General features: G+C 42.8%; 1 protein-coding gene across 6 annotated transcripts; it reads right to left on the bottom strand.

Annotated features, from left to right (window-relative positions):
- Positions 1-1,528: 1,528 nt before the first annotated feature.
- On the bottom strand, positions 1,529-19,896 carry LOC111576477 (catenin delta-1). 6 transcript variants are annotated; one of them, XM_023282163.3, is made up of 22 exons: positions 19,745-19,896; positions 14,801-14,924; positions 13,547-13,710; positions 11,354-11,422; positions 11,127-11,246; positions 10,753-11,015; positions 10,130-10,411; positions 9,783-10,023; positions 9,441-9,663; positions 9,084-9,276; positions 8,854-8,971; positions 8,487-8,640; positions 8,253-8,270; positions 7,853-7,921; positions 7,164-7,291; positions 6,797-6,947; positions 6,429-6,621; positions 5,759-5,961; positions 5,592-5,633; positions 5,425-5,492; positions 5,130-5,233; positions 1,529-3,316 (listed from the first exon to the last, which is right to left on the bottom strand). In XM_023282163.3, the coding sequence occupies exons 3-21, from the start codon at positions 13,703-13,705 to the stop codon at positions 5,174-5,176; spliced, it is 2,754 nt and encodes a 917-aa protein (XP_023137931.1). In that variant the 5' UTR covers positions 13,706-13,710; positions 14,801-14,924; positions 19,745-19,896; the 3' UTR covers positions 1,529-3,316; positions 5,130-5,173. The 6 variants fall into 6 exon arrangements, with proteins under 6 accessions (XP_023137931.1, XP_035809582.1, XP_023137934.1 ...); XM_035953689.2 differs by having other exon boundaries at positions 5,179-5,233; XM_023282166.3 differs by lacking the exon at positions 5,130-5,233.
- Between the last annotated feature and the right edge of the window lie 656 nt (positions 19,897-20,552).

Here is a 20,552-nt window from a genome sequence, read left to right as displayed (position 1 = left end):
ATTCTTTCAAGTATGTCTTAAAGCAATACTCACATCCCTGTTTGCACATTTCAGGAGCTACTTCTTGTTGTAATTGTTCCTTTTATCTTTTCTAGCCATGATGAAAGTGGTTCCTAATATGAGCAGTGATCAGAGATAAAATCAACAATCCTTATTGTGTAAAAATGCAACTTACACGAAGTTATAATGACACTTTAAGTGAATATTATGCAAAATGTTTTTTGTTTTTTTTTTTTAGGAGAAATTGCCTTTGTTTTATGATGCAGCTCAGCATGGAAACAAAAATACCAATTTTGCACTTTAAAGATTAACTATCCTTTTCAATCAGACTGAGTAGTAACCAAAATGTGTCTACTGCATCTAGCATTTAAAATGTAAACTAATTAAAGTTGGTATTGAATTCTTGGCCAAAATTGAGTCACTTTACTGATGATTTGAGGCGACATTTCAGCATTCAGCAACAAAAACTGGGTGAAACTGTGGTTATATTCTTCAGTTTGACAGCATTCATACACATCTTTCATATTTTGTTATTCATTTATGTCCTTTAGTCCCCCCCCCCCTTTTATTTCTTAGGCAAGACAGATGTGACAAACAAAATACCTTAAAAACATTCCTAGAGTGTAATAGTTGTAACAATGCAAAAAAGGTAAAAAATAAGACAAAATATGTGAAACCTCTTGCCCCTGCTGTTTGATTTATTTTTTTAAAAATCAAACATAATAGAAAAATTAATAGATAAGAATTATCATCCATTGCAGTAGAATATGGGTTCATCACCACTGTCTATGAATATTTTTGAAGAAGAATGTAAACTCCTAGTTATGGTTCTGCTGCTTACATTAAATTTAAAAGTTAATTTTGGGTCTCAGGCTGACATGCACATCATATTCTGACTAATGTCAAACTTTCACACTCCAACGTGCACCCTAAAGCCCTCGTGATCTAACAGCTGCTTCTCAGTCTGTCTGGGATGCATTTCAGATGTGCCGCATACTGGAAACGCCAACACACTTTCACGTCCTTAAACCACCCTCGCGTGTTCCTTTGACATGTTTCGAGCCAAACAAACAAACACACATGCACACGACACTATTTCCTGTCAACATCCAGCTCTGTGTGTAACCGGAGACAACAGCAAAGCCGAGAATGTCAACACTTAACAGTCTTTAGCCGTGGTGCAGTGCACGCTGTGCTTGAAAATTAAATCGGCTTTATGCGGGCCGGAGCACAGTGTGAGGTCTTAAGTTGGGAGATGAGGGTGTTTGTTTTGGGTCTAAAAAAAGTCTGGTGGCACAAATGATTCCAGATAGCACCTTGATTATTGTATTAAATAAACACGCTTATGCAGACAGCGATTTAAGAGAAGGCATATCAAACATGGTGTCAAATTTTGCCATTTCGCTTAACACGAGTGGGTTAGATTAGACACAGACTGCCTCTCTTTAATTAGACGTGTTTATCTACATGATATACAATTCCTTCCTCACCTCACCACACAACCACATCAATCACACACTGCCAGAGCTTGTCTAAGAAAAGATCTTTATTTATAAAAAAAAAAACAAAAAAAACAATAGTATTAGCAGTTACGTACTTCACTGAAAAAAAGCAACTTCTCAGAGCCAAGGCAGGTATGAATGGTACATCATAAATTTACATGGATAGGCAACAGTACAAATATACTATGTCTGTGAAGAGTAAAAAAAACAAAGATGATTGGTCTCTTTTGCCGTTAAAACAACTCAACTGTAAAAGTGGGAATAAAAAGTACAACGAATTGCATAATACTCTCACCCGCCACTCCCTCACATACAAACCCCAAAATAAAACACAAACAAACCGGAAAGAAGAGGAAGAAAATACAACAACAAAGAAGGTAAAAACAAATGGACCAAAATGTGCTTTATGTCCATCTCCCAATTTAAATTAAACGTCAGTGTCTCCTCAGTCTGTCTTGTTAAAACTCGAGTCTCCTCTGAGTGAAGAAGTCTCCCAAATTTATGGGCTTTTATGTACAGTGATGCAAAAAGTATGCAAATGTACATGTATGAGTGGCTACATAAACCTTTTTTTTTTTTTAGAGAATTAAGACTTGGGAGTGCAGATAATTATTCCAAGGAGTCCCTTCTGTTTATCAAGACAAAAAAAAAAGAAAGTAGATTAGGTTGTGTCTATAGTGTTAATGGTTATCATTTCTGAAGCCGTACGTCGACATATTTTAGTGGTTTATTAGTGTTTGTCCACGGTTTCATATCTCAGTACCAGGGTTGGTGTGTCACACTGGTCTGGTGGACTAAACCGAAACAGAAATGTTGGAAAAAAAAAAAAAAAAAAAAAAAAAGCAGCTGTCATTTTTTTCCATTTGGGCAGTAATAAAACAAATCTGAAATGAAAGTATCAAAAAGAGGCAGTCAGTACATTATAAACTAAGAAAATGAAAATAAAAAGTCACAAGGAGACAATAAAAACAGACGGCATGATGGACGATGGAACAATGAACATGTGGCGTCTTAGTGGACACACAAAAACACACTCACTCAAAAAGGTCCATAATCATTTTCCACGCGCACACACACACACGCACACGCACAGCCACAGCTTTACTGTATGACAAATATACACACACCTGCCCTTTCTTGTCTACACCTGTGCTCATCCCAACTGAGAGAAAATAACTCTAGACAGGAAAATAACTCCTATACAAACAACATTCTCAAATCTACAGGGCGCTCTGTCGGTGTGTTCCAACCTCCCAACAATCCCAGTAAAAGGGACAATTTAAATTAATGAGCCAAAACTAATGCAGTCATCCCATCTTCTTTATATATACAGTATATGCCCTACATAGAAGTCTAAATACAAATTCACCATCAGGATGTGGGTGTTGGCAGCAACATGTGGACCATGACAAAAATTGACCTAAAATGTTGACAATATCAAGAGAAAAAAAAAAAAAAAAGAACAACACCAGAATTAAATGATTGTCAGCAAAGGTGTTTGCCTTTACAGAAGAATTATAATTTATAAATGGAATATATTTCTGTTGCTACAGTTGGATGAATTTGTAAAAAGTAGGTGTGTGTCTGTACGTGTGTGCTGCATGAAGCTTTCTGTCCGCAGCACCACCACTTTCTTTGGATGCCAACCCTCATCTTCTGATCCCATCTGTGTGGCGATAGAGAGAGAAAGAGAGGAAGGGGGAGAGAAGAGGGGAGAGGAGGGGGAGAGAGTCTGTGGATCCGGATCTTCTCCCCTCAGTAGCAGTGGTAGGGCAGGGATGGCCCAGTCTGGGTGATGCACACTATCAGTTTTTCTAGAGGAACACAGCAAAATACACCGATTGAAGCAGGACTAAAGCATAAGCAGCAAATACAATATGGTTAATTTACACAATAAAAGGCAACACAAACACTTATTATGTGGTATAAGTATGGCACGATGCACACTAGTGCTGTCACAATAACCAACCCCTTAAAAATATTCTAACAAAGATGTTCTATGGAGAAAAACTTGATCTAAACCCTTATAAACAATGTTGCTATAATCACATTTCTGCTCACATATTTGGTTGGGAACTGAAGAGTGATTTTAAACAAAAGAAAAATGCTAAAGGAACCTTATCAATGGGCTGACATTTTTATTTTAAATATGCAATATGTCATTAGTATATTGGCTCTATTTACTACTAGTTGTAATTAGTTATGTTCTGAGAAACCAGGGCTGAATCTTCTGGGTTGATTGCATATTATATTCTCCTAATGTCCAAATTTATTAAGGAGACATAAATCTCTCCATTTGCCTTAAATTGCTGTAAAAATAATAAAAGTCTGTGTAATTGCTTTTTGATTTATTGTACCTAATCAGATGATGATAAGCTGTGAAAGTGCGTGGAACGGGATGTTAGTATTTTCCAGCTTCATATTCAACTTAGAAACACTTTGCTATCCTGTTTAAGGTGAGAACAGATCGGCCAAATGGAGGCAACAGAACCATCGGGTGCAGTTTTGCAACCAGATAAACTTGATTTCAGTTTCTGGCCTTCCGCAAATTGCCTTGCACATAAATAAACTTGATTATTAAGTTTCCAGAAGTTATGCTAAGGTTAGAATCGCCTGTCTACAGCTTTAAGCTACAAAGAAAAGTCTTGTGAGGCACTGGCTGCAAATGCCTCCACACCTGCTAATGACAAATCTTCAATGTGGGACGCTGTAGTACCCTGTGCAACCACATGAGAGTGCTCTCACACAGAAATCCCACAAGATCAAGCAACAAAAAACAGCTGTGTGTGTGAATCAGGTCATTTAAACAATTATAAATGCTGCCATTCGTACTTTGGTGCACACTGAACAAACTCTGGTGTGGTTGATGTGAAACAGAAATGCAGCACAGACCGAAATAATTTTAAAAAGGATGCGTCTCTCCAAGCATGCCTGGTCCTTCTTGTAATACAAGCTATGGTCAGACCCACCATCTCCTTGAAGTGCATCTTAATTTTTTCAAGCTCTTTTATACTGTTTATACAGTTTATAAGCACTCAAAGAATCCCCAGTTGATTAAAATGCGACCATACAGTATAAACTAAAATTAAACGAGTGCATTTAGGAATTAGCATTTTAACAACATTATTTTTGAAAGTTTGGCAAGTTCAGTAGCAGAATATATCTGGAAAGCAGTCCAGTTAGGCCGTGACCTTATCTGTTTTGTATCTTGTGGTTCGTTGCTAAAAAGTTAGGACCAGGAGAACTGACCTACAAGTGTGAACGCAGCTTAATTCTACATTTTTATAGTAAAATTAGCGTTAATATATTATGGTATCGTGACAACTTGACTGCATGAGCAAGAGTTATTACTCTGAAGTTTTAAGTTTTCATTATTAGCCTGGGATTTAAATCTACACGACAGACTGCATGGACCACAATGCACAAGGAGCACCTTGCAACATACTATACCAGCATGAACACAGCACGTCAGGGTGTCGTATAGTTAAGCGACAGCAGAACAGACCTCTGCCTGTGGTTTAGTGCACCGTCAGACATACACCAGGTTTCACTGAGTTTAAAGTTATCAGAGACAAAAGGAACAGAGTTCATAGAGTTCATGCAGGATTAGAGGTCAGTTGGACATACCATGCTCTTACATGCAGAGGGGGGTAGAGGGGAGGGGGGGAGGGCTAACCATCGTAGGAGTCCAACAGAGGCAGGGAGCCCTTTCTGCCCCCATACACCCCTCGCTGAGAGAGGACCAGAGAAACAGAGAGAGAGAAAAGAAAATCAACAGAAGTGAGCGTGAGAAAAGGAAAGTGTCAGTAATTGTGAGGTTTTAAAAGGTTACAGTGAGGAAATATTTATAGCTGTGCAGGACGTTAGTGTTGTTAACTTGGCAATCCACCATGTGTAGCTGTGTGACAGTGATCTGCTGTACCGGTAAAGTGTCTGTGGTCTCATCCAGAGTGTGTCTCCTTTCCCTCTGGTCCAGTGTAGAGTAGGCTTCTAGGAGAAAATGAAAATAATAACTCAGATTTAACCCTTTAAAACACATTTCCTATACATTTCCCTTTATAAAAAAACAGCAAAGACAAATGTACTAACCAGGGCCAAGGTCATTCAGAGGAATCATGTCTCTCTTGTCCCCTAAGATGAAGCAAAGTAGAGCAACAAGTCAAGCAAAAGACACATGCAAACCTCTGATGATAAAATATGCTCTCTAAACACATTCAAAAATGTTTTCAAGCATAAATAATGCCTCTCACTCTGACCTCTGTCCAGTAGCGGTGTGGTGCTGTCCTCATAGGTGCCATTAGCTCGGGTGCTTGGGCCGTTAGTGGTGGCAGGGTTCAGGTTGACCATGAAGTCCGTCTTCTTCCAGCCATCTTTCTCAAGAGGCCGACGCAGCTCCTTGTGAGCCCAGACGAGCTGCAGCACCTGGCCAGCTCCCCTCACCTCACGGTCAGAGCGCTTCCTGCAAGACACCCACAGACATGTTCATGCATTCATAAAGTGTTTGTTTTTGCTTTATACCTTGCACTGATGACTAACATTCCGTGCGGGTGACAAAAACTGTCAGACACTTTACTCATCAGCATCAAAGAGCTGTTGAGCTTCAGAAGTGTGTCAGCAACTCATTTTATTCTAATTAAGTTAGTTTGAGTGACTCACATCTACTCATTGAACAGAATTATCTATTCAAAGTTTAGCTTTAAATTTTAACAAAACCTTAATAATCCTCAATCGTTTGTCAAGAAGGAATTACTACACTGGCATGTTCATTTTCAAGAGTGACTGCTTTACAGAAAGGTAACATCTTTATATAGTTGCTGTAAAGGAGTGGCTTATGCAGATTTGTAACAGACTACTCTCATAGTTAAATACTACAAAAACACCAGACCCTCACAAATGCACTGAAAACATTATTTTTACTACACTTACCCATCCTTGTTGATGAGCACCAGCCTCTCAATACCTTGTGAGGCTCGGAGGCTCTTTGCCGCCTCCAGACTATTACCTAACACCTCAGTGAGCGTGCTCAGCACAGACACCACCGTCTCCTCTGAGAGAGTGCGACCAGACTGGCTCTGGCCTCCAGGCAGATTGGCCACAAGGTGAGGCACTGCATGCAAACCTGCAAAAGAAACACGCCGAGTCAAGACATGCTGATTTTGCATTGTGAAATGTAGCCTTTAAAGAAGCTGATACACACTTGGCCAAGAGGACCGAATACAGTATTGAGCAAAATGAGATATTTAAGACACGTTCTTCAGTGATATTTGAGAATTTTATAAAACCAATGATCCTACCCAGCAGTTCACAGTTGCGGCTGTCGATAGCGAGGTTCCTCAAAGCTCCAGACATTGCCCGAACCACACGGTCGTTGCCATGAGCCAGCAGTTCTGCCATCATGGGGAGGCCCTTCTCCAGACGCACAGTGGCTCTGATATACCGACCATACTGAATAACAAGCAGACAGGAGGTGATAAACATCGGATTATAATCAAATAACAGAAGTTTATCAGCAACCTAAAAAACAGAAAGACTGCACCACAGACCTCCTTACAGCAGGTTCATGGGTTTTAAAAGATTAAAAACTACGGTGATTCAAATCTGGATCAAGACCAAAACAACAGTATTTCATGGCAGGGTTCCAGCTGTTCATACGATACTTACAGTCCATCTGCCGGCACACAGGTTCTGGATGGCACCAGCAGCAGCCTCCAGGACCGAGGGGTTCTTGCTTTCTCTGAGCAGCGATGTGTAAACTCGAACCACCTCTGGCTGGAACAGCAGCTCATAGCCTAAAGTGGACAGAACGAGAGATGTGTTAGTTCAGAATTACAGGGTTTGCGCTTTTGTGCTGGACACAGACAAAAGCTATACCACCTCACTTTCACCAGCCAAAACCATTTTTACAGTTTCTGGCTCTGATAAAAGGTGTGATTTTGATGATTCTGTAAAGACTAAATTTTATACATGCCACCGGGTTTGGGGATTGATTAAGAGGATGGAATAGTCATGCAATATGATAAAGACATAAATAAATATAACAACAAAAACACATTAACATTTGGAGTTTTAAATTATATTGAAATGAAGCATGAACATTTAGCTGGTTTCCTAGAAAGGAATCAAATTATTTCCTGGACTGACAAAAAAAAAAAAACAACTTTGTATAAATATCCCTTTAAAAACATCCTGGACTTGTTGTAGCTTTCATCATTTTACTGGAAATCTCTGTCTGATAGCAGCATAAAGACATCTAATTAGGACTGAAGGAAATTTGTACTTTGTTATATAAAGGAACTACTGTACAGAGTGATCAATTATAAATGATGTAGAGGCAAAATAGACACACATACCTTTGGCAGGTGTTGTCCTCTTTGGAATATCAACCTGATCTCCACTTCCATCATCACCATCCTTCTTTCCTGCATAAAAAAATGTAAAAGAAAAGGAGGAGAAGCTGTTGAGCAGATAAATCAAAGAAATGAGCGATGTTGGGTGAGATGACCCTTTAAATATCTGCAATCTATTATGGTACATTATTATTTGAAATGCAAACATGCAACCAGTGGAACTGTCAGCATGCAATGGTGTTGGTGTGACGTCCAGTGATCATGCCCATGTACAGCTTGTGAATCCAACGTTATTAGGCATTCTTTTTTCTCTAGTCAAGTTTTACTTTGCATTAGTAGAATAAGTGATGAGAGGCATCAATAGATTCACACGTTCATGAGAACACCAAGAGGAGAATCTTACCTTTGGAAAACCACTCATCTAAACACAGCAGAGAGAAAGGAAGGTGTGAAGGAGTGTGGGAAGAAAAAAGAAGGAGGGAGAAGAGGAAAAGGGGGAAACAGTGGCAGAGTGTGAAAAACAGCGACAGATGCATCCACCACCAACAAGCTCAAACCCACCAGCAACTGTCCGACTTTCAACAGCAAATCTCTCAAACACAATGTTACCGAGCTGTAATAGTTGTCCCACACTGACCTTTGCCCTTTCGAGAGCCAAAGCAGCCACCTTTGTTAGCTGGAACGGGGCCCTGGTTGACCGGTATGGTCTCTGCGTAGCGTTCACAGCCAGGAACTTCACGATGAACCTGGTAGGACAGATTCCTCAGGAGGCAGACACAGTTCTCCACCAACTACAGGAAGAACAGATGAAAAGGGAAAAAGACGTTCAGACACGGAGGTACACAGAAAACTACACATTATCCAGAGAAATCCAACAAATCCGAACAATTCCCTTTGAGGAAGCTCTTTGGTGAGAGTGGAAAGAAAAACGTCCCCTTTAATAGGAAGAAACTTCTGGCAATAACTAGTGTAAAAATCTGCAACTGTCTAAAGAGAGCAGCTACCTTATTATCCACATCTTTGCGGTTGATCTGTGACTGGACAATGTACATTAATGAATCCACCAGCCCTGTGCACTCCCTCAGTTTTCGCCTGGCCTCGCTGCGTTCTGAACTCACATTCCTGTTGGAGAAGGAGAGAAGTTAAGCACATAATTGCATGTTTTCTTCTGAAAATAAATCTCTTTTACTCCTTCTTTAACTTTTTTCTTTCCATCCACTGCTCCCTTGCATACCTAAGGCAGCCAGCAGTGTTGGTCAAGGCGGTCTCCCACTCCAGATGCCGTGGTTTGCAGCTTTCCTCTCCTCCGTTGCTCCCTCGCTCCCAGCCTGAGTGTGGAACGACCACCTCATCAGCGAGGGCATGCAGGGCGTGGTCCACAATCTCCATCTTTACTGAATCATGGGAGGAGAGGTTCCACAAGGTGCCTGGGGCGATATAATAAATACTGTTAGAATCATTGCAAGAAGACAGACCGTCCAGCCCCTAAAATACACCAACAAATTAATTATACTACACAATAAAGTGTCAGATTTGGTCTTCGGTTTCTTCCTCAGTCATCTCTGCTGCTAATTAATCTGAGCAATGATACCTGTGATGGTGTCAGTGAGGTCCTGGTCGCGGGTTTTCCTCAGTAACCTGGTTAGAGCAGGAACTCCGTCGCAGTTCTTGATGGCGATCTTGTTGTCTTGGTCTCGCCCATATGAAATGTTCTTAAGGGCACCACAGGCTGAGTGATGCACATCCTTGCTCGGGTGATCCAGCAGCGACACCAAGGCTGGGATGCCCTTCAGGCGTCGCACCTCTGACTTGACCTGGACACATAATTAGCACACTACCATAAAAAATGTGCAGAACAACCAGTAGAATTCCTGCTACAACAGGAATAATAACTGAAATGCTATTATCTTCATGTGACTGATGTTTGTTTCACCTTGTCATTTTTGAATGTGAGATGCTGGAGGAAGGCAGCAGCGTTGGTCTTGACAGGGTCCAGACGATAGTTCAACATGGCGATCACCTCTGGTAGCTCTGGTTGTCTCCACGAAGCGTTAGGTGCCTTTCTCAATGTGCTGTCCAGTGAAGCCATGCTCCCTCTCTCCATCGTCATGGGAACACCCCAAGCATAAGGGTCAACTCCTCCCATGTCACCATCCAAAGTATCCTCACAGCTCCTGCAAGTTGTAGAAACATGTAGAGAAACGTTTGTTATGAGTGTCTGAAGTAAGAGAATAAATGTCCTGGATTAATTGAGTACAAAACAGAACATTTGGGATTTACCTCAGTCTCCGCCTGTCCATGCCCCCGGGACCCGGCCCCAGGCGTGGCATGGTGCCATAACCTCCAGGGTGAATGGGTGGAGGCCCCATGCCATAGTCATCGTATCCCACGCTGCGCTGATCATCCTCCATACCGTAGTGGCCGTGGCCATACCGCATCTCCATGGCTGAGCCCATGCCCCTCATTCCTCGGCCCACCTGGGGCTGCGCTGCATATGGGTCCAGCTGCTGGCGGCTTGGAGCCCGATAACCAGAGTCCAGAGTTCTGTAGCCATCAACCGGCCTGAGGAAAGACGGGAATGATGGAAGTGATGAGTCAATGAAGCTAACTGCGTTATCTTGAGGCACAACAAAAGATTAAACACTGATATTGTGGTTTAAATGGTTGCATGTGGAAAGATATGTATAGATTATTCAAAATCAGTTGAGATCTGACAATAAGTTGATAAAGCAAAATCAGAAATTCTGTCTTCATACACATTGAATAAAGTCAAAATACTCAGTTACTACTGTATGTGGCTTTTTAGGAGAACTGTCTGTAAAGGAAAGATAGTCTTGGGCGTAGAGTAAAGCAATCACAGGAAAACATAAGCGGTTTTATCACAGCTGGCTACAATTCTGTACCTGTAGCGTTCATCCATGTGTGAGCCCCTGGTCAGGCTAGTGTATGCCTCTGACGGCAGCCCCCCCCTGTAGTCATCATAACCTCCTACAGGGCCGTAGTGGTAGTTTCTTGGTACTGTAGCAGTGGGATAGTCTCCTCCACCGACCTGCCTGTAGGGACGGTCCAGTGTGGCGCTGTAGACGCCCATACCAGGCACCGATAAACCCCCATCAATGGACATTGAGTCAGAAGGCAGGACTGTGCGTGAAATGGGTTTCTTCATCTGAGGGACAGCAAGACCAGGAGTAATGTATTAAAATACTTACAGCGATTTCAGCATTTAATAAAGTGTGACAATTTCAAATAAACTGGAGAATGCATCATGTCATCCTACCCCATTGTCTGTTCGCCGTGTGGTTCCCTCTTCAGAGAAGACTGAGTGTACTTCCTGAGAGTCGTCCTCTGGTGTGTAGCTCTCATCTAGAGCGCCGTGTGCCGGATCCACCATCCTGTACTGTAGCAGAGACACCACACATGTAAGTTTAATTACTGGCACACATTGCATAATACAAAAAAAATTGTGAATTTTATATGATCATAACTACAGACACAAACACATACCTGTGTGCCGTTTATATATGAGTCTGTTAGTTTCAGTCGTTCTATGTCTGCATCCCCCAAACGCCCGTTCTGGGATGAAAGGAAAAACACAACTCTGAAACACACTGTGCACCAACTTCACATGCCATACAATTTTTATAAGTGAGGTTGAGGGCATTGCTCCCAGTGGCCAGTGCTGTCGACTTTCTTACAACTACCCAGATGATATTACTGCTGCTGAAGCACATTCAGTGCTGACCAAACTGTCCCTGTATGTTCATGGTCAGTGAATTACTGCCAGACACAGAGGCGGACATTTTGGAACGCAGTCATTCATCCTCACACTCCACTTCCTCTGCACTAAACTCTTACATAATCATTGACTGTCACACTGTATGACTTGGATGCTTTCTGTCTAACCCTGAGTAGCACTCAGTTGTCAGCAATTACATGTGAACACAGCGTGATTGGGCTGCTTTGGAAATCATTGCAGCAACAGTTCTACCACCTACAGTTAAGATCAGTTCAATGTCACTGTGACACTACTGGCAAAAACAGATTAAGAAAGTAATCAGACTGACTCCCATGTATTAAATATTATGTCCACAAGGAGGCAGGGCTGTAATAGGAAGTGCAGGCTTCCTAACAAGAAGGACACACTTCCTCTACAGCTAGCTCTTCCTATAATACCACCTTTTATAAACAACTCTGGCATGCATGTAGAGCAGCGCTGGCATAGCATACATGTCTTTATCATTATTTATATATCTGGATATCAAACACGGACAGCTACCACAAGACCCAAAACACAAATTCATGCTTTCTTAGCCTTTATCCTTCCAAGGACTCAAGGAGACAAAACATAAGATCTAATCTATGTCGGCAAGCCCCAAAAGGAAGGAAAACATTTAGGGACAGAATTTAAAGTCCACTATTCTGTCAGTATACAGGACCTGAAAAGGTTGCTAATGATGTCAAAGTTGCCTGAAGGAATAATGACTTAGTTGTTCTTCCTAGTCTACATTCAGCAAAGTAAAATGTATCAAATAACTACACTATCACACAGCAGTGCAGACTACAAAATGGTACAATGAGGCAACAGCCGGACCTTATGCAACCAAATAATTTGGCTGTAAACAAAACAGCAGAGTGGGAGACCTAAAACATTCAACAGCTAAACTGATCTTATACTTCAAAACAGACATGTCAATTTTCAGAAAGATGGACTGAACAAACTGCTTTCTAGAAAAAATAACCAGAGTTCTAAATGCTAAAATGGGAATATCTACTGGCTTTTGAAAACCTCTATGGTAGTGATTTGAATATATAAAGTTCAGACTCTTGGTCAGACAAAACAAGCTACTTGAATATATCAGCGTGGGCAGCAAAGAAATCTTAAAAGGAATCTTTCGGCTCAGTAGGAGTCAAAATCTCCAACGGCACACAATTCTCTATTATCTAATATTATATATGATCATAACATTCAGCACTGTATTGCTGATATATGAAGCAGAAATAGCAAATACCAGTGGTTTCACTATATACATTGACAAATGGATGTTGAATACAAAAAAAATAATCACATGCAAAAGAATACTTAACATACAGCAGGAACAACAGAGGTAATAAATTTAAGTGCTTTGAATGAAAATGGAAACATGAAATCCTCAGTGAAGGAATGCTTTTAGATGCAGGACTACAGGACACATGCACGACAAATGACCTCGTTCCACAATGCGACATGCTGGAACAGGGAGGAAAATAACTGAAATTCCACAACAGGGGCTGACGAAAGGTGTATGTGTGTCTGTCAGAGTGCATCCGGTGAGTGACAGCGAAGACATGCTGCAAGTGTGACGATCATCTCAGGCATGTTAACATTAGTGAAGTATGCGCAGGCATGAACTGATGCATTTGCAGATGAGGAACAGATGAACTTTAAGGATACACAGTCAGTAAAGAAAGACGTGATGATGCCGCACGTAGACGGACACAGACTTTGGCGAGCGCTGGTGGAGAGGAGGCGGGACCGATGAGAGAACAGATGAATGATCAATGAATGAATGTCGAGGGGAGAAAATGATGCATGAATTTGCTGAAAGGGTTGGATGGAAGGAATAATGATCCATGTACTGGAAGCGGAGGTGAAAGTTGGGGGCGGCTGTTGACAAGAGACTCTATATGGACATGTTTGGGTTCTTTGGGGAGTGTTACCTGTGTGTGAGGGAGGGGGCGCCCCAGGGTCGAGGGGCTGGTGGCGGGGAGGCCCACCCTCCTCCTCTCCTCCTCCAGCGCCCGAGTCAGCTGTTCAAACTGCACCTCCTGCTCCCTGACCGACTCCAGCAGAGCCGCTGCGCTCTCACACTGCTCCATACACACTACACCACCCCAAGGGGACAGAGTGGGGCGTTACACATCTCCATACAGCCTCAGATGCACTACAGCACAAGGAGAGGGTGTCGAACAAAAACACACTCTCCAAACAAAGTAGCAAGATCCAGTAGATGCAGGACTTTTGAGGCCGACAGTAAGACAAAAGGATTATTTTACCCCTATCTGGTTTATCTACTGAAATATCTTGTTTGGTGACTCAGCCTCAGACGTCTTCTTGGAAATGTACCGGGACTATAAGGATTGCTCAACAGTTGATCTCGATTGTTATAGTCGCCTGTTTTGGCCTCAAAAATGAAAGTACAGTAGTCATTCCTGTAAAGACACGTTCCCTGCGTGTTCAGTTGAAAGTAAACCATCAAAAATTCCCCAGTTACACTGAATTTTTGCATGTCTATTCCAAGGAAGGGCTGTCATGGTTGATTCACTCCTACCCCGTCATGCATCATGTCAAACTGTGCAGGAGGAGGGTAGTGATGATGGAGAGAAGAGTCACTGAAACCCTGGTTGCTGCACATTAATTTAGCACATTAATCTCTTTAACGTAGAGGTACTTGATGCAATATTTTATTTGTCAACATCACACCACTGAATGCATGCAGATCAATAGGCTACCACTCGATGCATGTTCAAAGGTTTCCTGTGGGCCTTGGACTGCTCTCAAAAGCCAAATTAGAAAATATCACGAAAACTTCTTGTAAAGGAAATGCAGCAAAGAATGACATGTAGTGTCTTGGTTGTAATTTTGGATGAAAATAGCCAGAATCAAAATGCTTTCTTTGGTTGTGTCATAATTAGATTTGTATTCATGCATCAGCAGCAGAAGCTATGGTGATCTGCAGCAGAGAAAAAGAAGAGATCTACTGTATCGAAAATAAACTGTCGAACGAAGAGGATGACGTTTGTTTCACACAGAGGATCACTCTTAGTACTGTTTTTACCATAGCGGAACAAGACAACCCACCACAGTAAGACCAAGGAGAACTGCATCCTTCTCCTTATGGTTTAAGCACAAATCACAATACACATAATCATTTTGTCCTAAATCTGAATTCACACAAAATCCACAATACACACCTTCACCTATGGGCGTGGTTTGGTATAAGAGGTGAGAGATCACGCCGAGGTCAGAGGTGGTGCTCTAGTTGATCATGTGTGGAAGGTCACCGAACCACCGAGCCCAGAAACAGGGAGGAATGGACTGCAGAGAAAGACAGAAGGGTGGAGGGAAGAGAATAACAAGGAGAGAGGGAGAAGTGTTTAAGCGAAGGCACCTCTGTTGGGAAAAACAGCAAGATAGTGAGAATACCGTACAAGCCTGTCAACAGGGTTGTGTTTGCTCTGTGAGCAAAAAAGCACAGCGAGAGACAGAGCCATACAGTAGCTCCAGCATTTAGACACACCCAGTATTTACTCAACACTTGGCCTGTGTACGGCAGCTAGCTGTGGGAAGCTGACCAACCTGCAGTTCTCCCTGGGCTAGAGAATATCAACCGTCAGCATAAAGAGAAAGAGGGATTTAGAGATAGCAACAGCCTTCAAGAACAATGTGCTCTCTTATCCACTCTTGTTTTCATCTGCAGCGTAACCTTGCATTTTTTTGTTGCTGCTCCAGCCTTGTCTCTAATCAGTCTTCATCTACCTCTGGCTCCACTCTGACAGTCCACTACTCTTGTCTTGTTCTCTCAACTGCCTCTTATCCCTCCCCCTACATCCCCTTGTTGTCTTGGCTCAGAGAAAGACATTGTTATATCAGAGTCAAACAAGAGGATAGTGGACACTCAGATCCTCTTATCTGTTGATACACCCTCTGCTGCAGCAACCCAGCTTCTCGTCAGCTCTGGCTTAAAAGGTGAATAAACCCAGGCATTGCCACACACACACACACACACACTTGCATGACCGGTTGGACAAGGTAGAGGAGGGGCGACCAAATTTCAGCTTTTCAGTGTCTCTTTCTGTCTGGCCAACATGCACAGACAGACTCAGAGTAGGAAGTTTGGCCAACAAACAGGGACCTGAATTTTCACTTCAGGCAGCAGGTGTTTGGGTGCTTGACAGGTAGAGCATTAACAAGTGCAAACAGAGAGAAGAGCATAGGTGTAATCATTTCAAAAGGTGCTGATGAATGACTCACAGTTTCACCTGTATCAGGTTGTGCAAACTAAAGAAAAACACAGACATAACGATATCACCACAGACACACTATTACGACACAGTAACAGTCATTTTACTGGCTTCCTTTTAGCTGGTAAAATGAGGCCTGTGGATGTTGCGTCTATTCCTGTGTGCATATAAAATGAATGACTAACACACACGTATGTAACTTTACGTATTTTTAAAATTCCCAGCTTGGGGTGTGCCCAGTGTGGGAAAAAAAAGGGAGGATAAGTGGAACGGCCTGATGAGAAAACGAGGAGTGGCCTGTGTGCATTTCCCAAGACAAAGGAATCTGTGATAACCACAACCAGGATTTGCGTGTGGGATAAGGTTGACCAAGAGGAAGACATGATGTCACATACATGCGCTCACCCAGAGTCATAACTTCCTACCTGAGCAAATCACAAACTGCTGCCCTGCATTATACATGCCTTTATATGGTCACAGCTGGGATGGGGCTGGGATTACCCACTACAGAGATGGGCAGAGTGGAAGAGCTACAAAGAAAAAATAAATAACTAATGGAAAGACAGGCAAAGCATGAGAAAAAAGGGGAGTAGAGATAAGAGAAGGAAATGCAAGATAAAAGCTAATCTTACATTCCTACCATTGTCTCCTGCCAGTTCAGCACAGCAGCCCACCCACTCATCCACTGTCAAACGACCTTAACAAGACACTGGCTAATCATCATTCAGATATCTGTGTTTACTGATGCTGTGGGGCCATTTCAAGGCAAGGTTACTGGTCACAGTGACTCAAACACAGAGAAACAAATTAGCCAAATCTTTTTTCAGCACACAGCTTTTCATAATTGTATGCCACATGTTGGCACACTCATTCCTCAGCTTATCTCACATGCAGCAGTCAACAGTCTATAAGTATCTTATTTCACTAATGAGCACCACTGTCATTTACACAAGATGAATTATAAACTGTGATTGATATTCCTTGGCATGTGCACTTGGGAATGTGAACGCGTGTGTAAACTGTGTGTGTGTGCATGTGCGGTTTAACCACAGCAAGGAGGGAATTTGCAGCTGTCATATCATGAGGATGGTGGAACAATGAAAAGTTTGTGCAACTGCTAGCATGAGCGCAAAGAGCCGGAGAGCAAGAACATCACCGGGTGCATTTCAGTGTCTGTGCATCTGTGATCAGGTCAGGGAGGGGGGGATTGAGATAACACTGCACTTTACATACTCATGACTTCTCCCCTCCACCCGTCCCCCTCTCTCACAGCTGTTAGTTTTGGCCTTGAAAGTCAGCGGTGAGTTTCGTTGAACAATGAAAACAATCAATGGCGTCCCATTGCCACTCCCCTCCCCTTTCCCCTCTTACCCACTTCCTGAGAAACAGGATGTTATGGATTCAACATCAGATGAGCACAACGCCGCAATGGCTTCTTTGGCTCACCATAAATCCTCTTTCACAACAGCCCTGCTTGTACACAAACCATCGGCACTCATAAGATGTATACTTTAATGAACCACCTACTGATGGTTGGCTTCCTCCATTAACAGAGGGTATTTTTGCGGTGAAAATTTCCCATGGTCAATATGTTGATCATACGACCACAGACCACTTCCCACTTTGCTGATATTGTTCTCCATCTACTGTTTTCTGTTCTGCTTTCATGACCTTTCACAGGCAATCTCTGTAAAAGCTGATTCATAGCATTTTAATTTTTTTAGTTGGGATATTACTAGTTATTGTCTGTGTACTTCATTTTATCAAAGAAAGAGTGTGTTCCAGTTTTCTCTCTTGGTTTCTTGTACATTATACTGCACAGTACACTACACTGCCTAGACTATGTAAATCCAAAAACCTGTGCATTTTTTCCAGAAGTGAGGAAATGATGGTCAACTGAGAGAAGGGTCACATCTAAGTGCCCCAAACATGACAGGAACTCAAGTTCAAAACGTCAAGCACAGTACCTTGAGGTCAACAACAACATCTGATTGAGCACTGACACACCACGAGTCAGATATCTCCACCTGATTCTGCAGCCATCAGTCAGCGTGACTCACTCAGCCCCGTCAGAAGACATCTGCGTTCATACACACATGTTAACCCACAATACAGCCTTTGTCAATTTAATGAAACTCTAGTTAGAGCAGCAAGCCCCAGCACCTGCCGTGAGCTGCAAATACACCCACTGAAACAACACACCTACTGTCAGAATTCACATCTGTTCACGCATCTCAAGGTATCCGACACTGCAGTTTGCTGATAAGTCAGCGTGATGGCACCAGTGCTGGTTTAAGCTGAGCATGGCTTGTAATGGGATTGAAGCTTTAGCCCACTAATCCACTTACCTCCTAACACATACACACGTGATGTTAACATGCACGCACATACATAGACACATACACACACAAACACGCGTTTAGCCCCTTTGTGGATTAACCTGCACACCTTAGGAGAGCAGACACAATTGCAGTCGGGGTTGGGAGCATGCATCAACAATCAAACAATGACTTGGAGACAACTAGTCAGGAAAGGCTGACATATGCTGCTATTAGTGGTGGCACCTGCAGCACATCAAATCGGCCACAGCAGTGCCTCCACTACACCCATACTGTATAAACATAAGCCAGGATGAACCTAAAGCCCACGGGGAAGACACTAAACCACACTGTAATATGTGCCTGCATGAAACCAGTGGTAACAAGGGAAAAGCTGGTTCACTTGATCGCACTCTGGCTGACAGTTATCCCCACCCAGCCTTTTTCCCTAACAAAACAAGTTCACACAGGACCCACCCAACAGGTTCACAGCCTGACAAACTAATAATCCCAGGCTGTGCGTGTGTGACAGACTACAAATGGGAGACCACCACCCAGAAAAAGCAGGATCAAATACGCGCATAGATCTCACAGCATAATGTCTAGCCAAACAAGTAGAGAGGTTTCCAATTACCTGCAGCTCCCTGGAGGTTTTCTACCGACGTGTTTATGAGATCTACTTATCTAGTCCAGCTGATAACTGTCTACTTCCGATAGTTGACGCCAAAAATGAGACATCAACAGCAGCTTAACTAGGTCAAAGCACTGTAAATGTATATAGATGGGGAACTAGTGCATTTCAGTGTTGTAAACTCGCCTGACCGTCACGTTGTAAGTCTGTTTGAACTCCCTCGACTCCCAAGCAAACCTTCCATTCGGAGCAGCTAGAAGTTAGCATCCCCCTCTCATTTAGCGAAACCCAACACAGTGTCGTGAATTGATTTGCTAACGTAAGACAGCAATGTGGGGCAGCATTAGCAAACACACAGAGGCAGCAGCACAAAGCCGTCGGTATAAAATGACTCTCACGAACAAAGACTCACGCATTTGAGTTAGTCGGTGCTTGTGCTAACGCCGCCGTCCACATAAATGACAATGCTGTTGATGAAATCAGCCCCGGTTGGCTTGAATGCTCGCTCAGCACCCGTATGACCTGGTTTGGCTGTCTTGCTACGTTAGCATCACAATAACCCACATAGCCGACCGAGATCGCTGCCAACAGCCGGGCTAGCGTTAGCATTAGCAAACACAGATTAGCTACGAGAGCTGCGAGTGTTCAGACAAGCGGCCATTGAAGCCAGTTCAGACGCCGTTTTCGGGTTTGTTGGTGAGCATTGGAGGCTACTTTGAATTATCAATCACAGTGTGCACGGTGGGCGACAGAGGCAAGGGTCACGGCTTGAACTTTCAAGTTAGCATCGCTAGCTAGCGTTAGCCGCGGAGAGTCGTGTTGCCGATCTGTCGATGATGTGACCACTCCTTGCCAACGCTGCAGTGCACCCACTATATGAGGATAAAAAAAAACACCACAACCCCGATATACAAACCACCTGACAGCATTTATGGTTTTACTCACCTACTACTGGGAAGCCTGTCCAGACTATTCCGTTTTTTTTAGTGTTTTCTGCCCTCTTTTCCCCTCCTTCCCTGGGTTCTGGGTCAAGCTCGTTAAAGACGAAGCGACATCACCGAGTTTTGTATCAAAGAGAGGGCGGGATCAACAAGCAGCTTTACCGTAAAACCTGCGCACGAAAAATTCCTCCCCTCACACAGGTGTTTGTCACAGGTTTCAAGTCGGGTCCAGGAGTCGGCAGCTGGACCAGGGGTTGAAGTATTCCTGCCACGCCGACTGATAATGAGCAAGACTGTAATTACACAAAGGGAAGAAGGGGGATTTAAATTGGGCTGCAGCAGTGGGATAAATACCTCCCACTGCCTCCTCTCTCCTCCCTCTGCTCTCACATATACACACACTGATGTCATTTCATTGATTGCCCAAGAACAATAGTCTGGGAGGAATCAGCATTTCGTGGGGAAGTACAACAACTGCATTCCACACCAACGCGACAAAACTATTGGCACATAAAAACCGCTACTAGTGACCATCACATCCTACGCATGTGTCTGATTGGTAAAAAGCTGCTGGTAAACACACCCTCCTCATATGAATCATGCTTGACCACAACTATTTAGTCATCTGTACCCCTAAAGCACCATTTAAGCTTTAATTCTGTGTCTAAAAATTTGAATTTTTAGAACATTTATCTCACTTTTAATGCAACCTCAGTTTTAAGATGACTTTCAACATCAAAGCCCAACAAGTCGAAACTTGATAAACAATACTTTGGCATGGGCAGGGTGGAAAGAGGAACAATGCAAGGAAT

This window comes from Amphiprion ocellaris, chromosome 13 (genome assembly GCF_022539595.1).
Source record: "Amphiprion ocellaris isolate individual 3 ecotype Okinawa chromosome 13, ASM2253959v1, whole genome shotgun sequence".
Classification (NCBI taxonomy): domain Eukaryota; kingdom Metazoa; phylum Chordata; class Actinopteri; family Pomacentridae; genus Amphiprion; species Amphiprion ocellaris.
This window is presented reverse-complemented; position numbering and strand designations above follow the sequence as displayed.

What these genes read in the sequence shown, in the direction of transcription:
- LOC111576477 (XM_035953689.2), bottom strand. Translation starts at nt 13,705, where the DNA reads ATGGAGCAGTGTGAGAGCGCAGCGGCTCTGCTGGAGTCGGTCAGGGAG. An exon ending in AACACTGCTGGCTGCCTTAG is followed by an intron (nt 8,972 to 9,083) that starts GTATGCAAGGGA and finishes CTTCTCCAACAG; the next exon opens with GAATGTGAGTTCAGAACGCA. An exon ending in GCAAAGATGTGGATAATAAG is followed by an intron (nt 8,641 to 8,853) that starts GTAGCTGCTCTC and finishes TTCTTCCTGTAG; the next exon opens with TTGGTGGAGAACTGTGTCTG.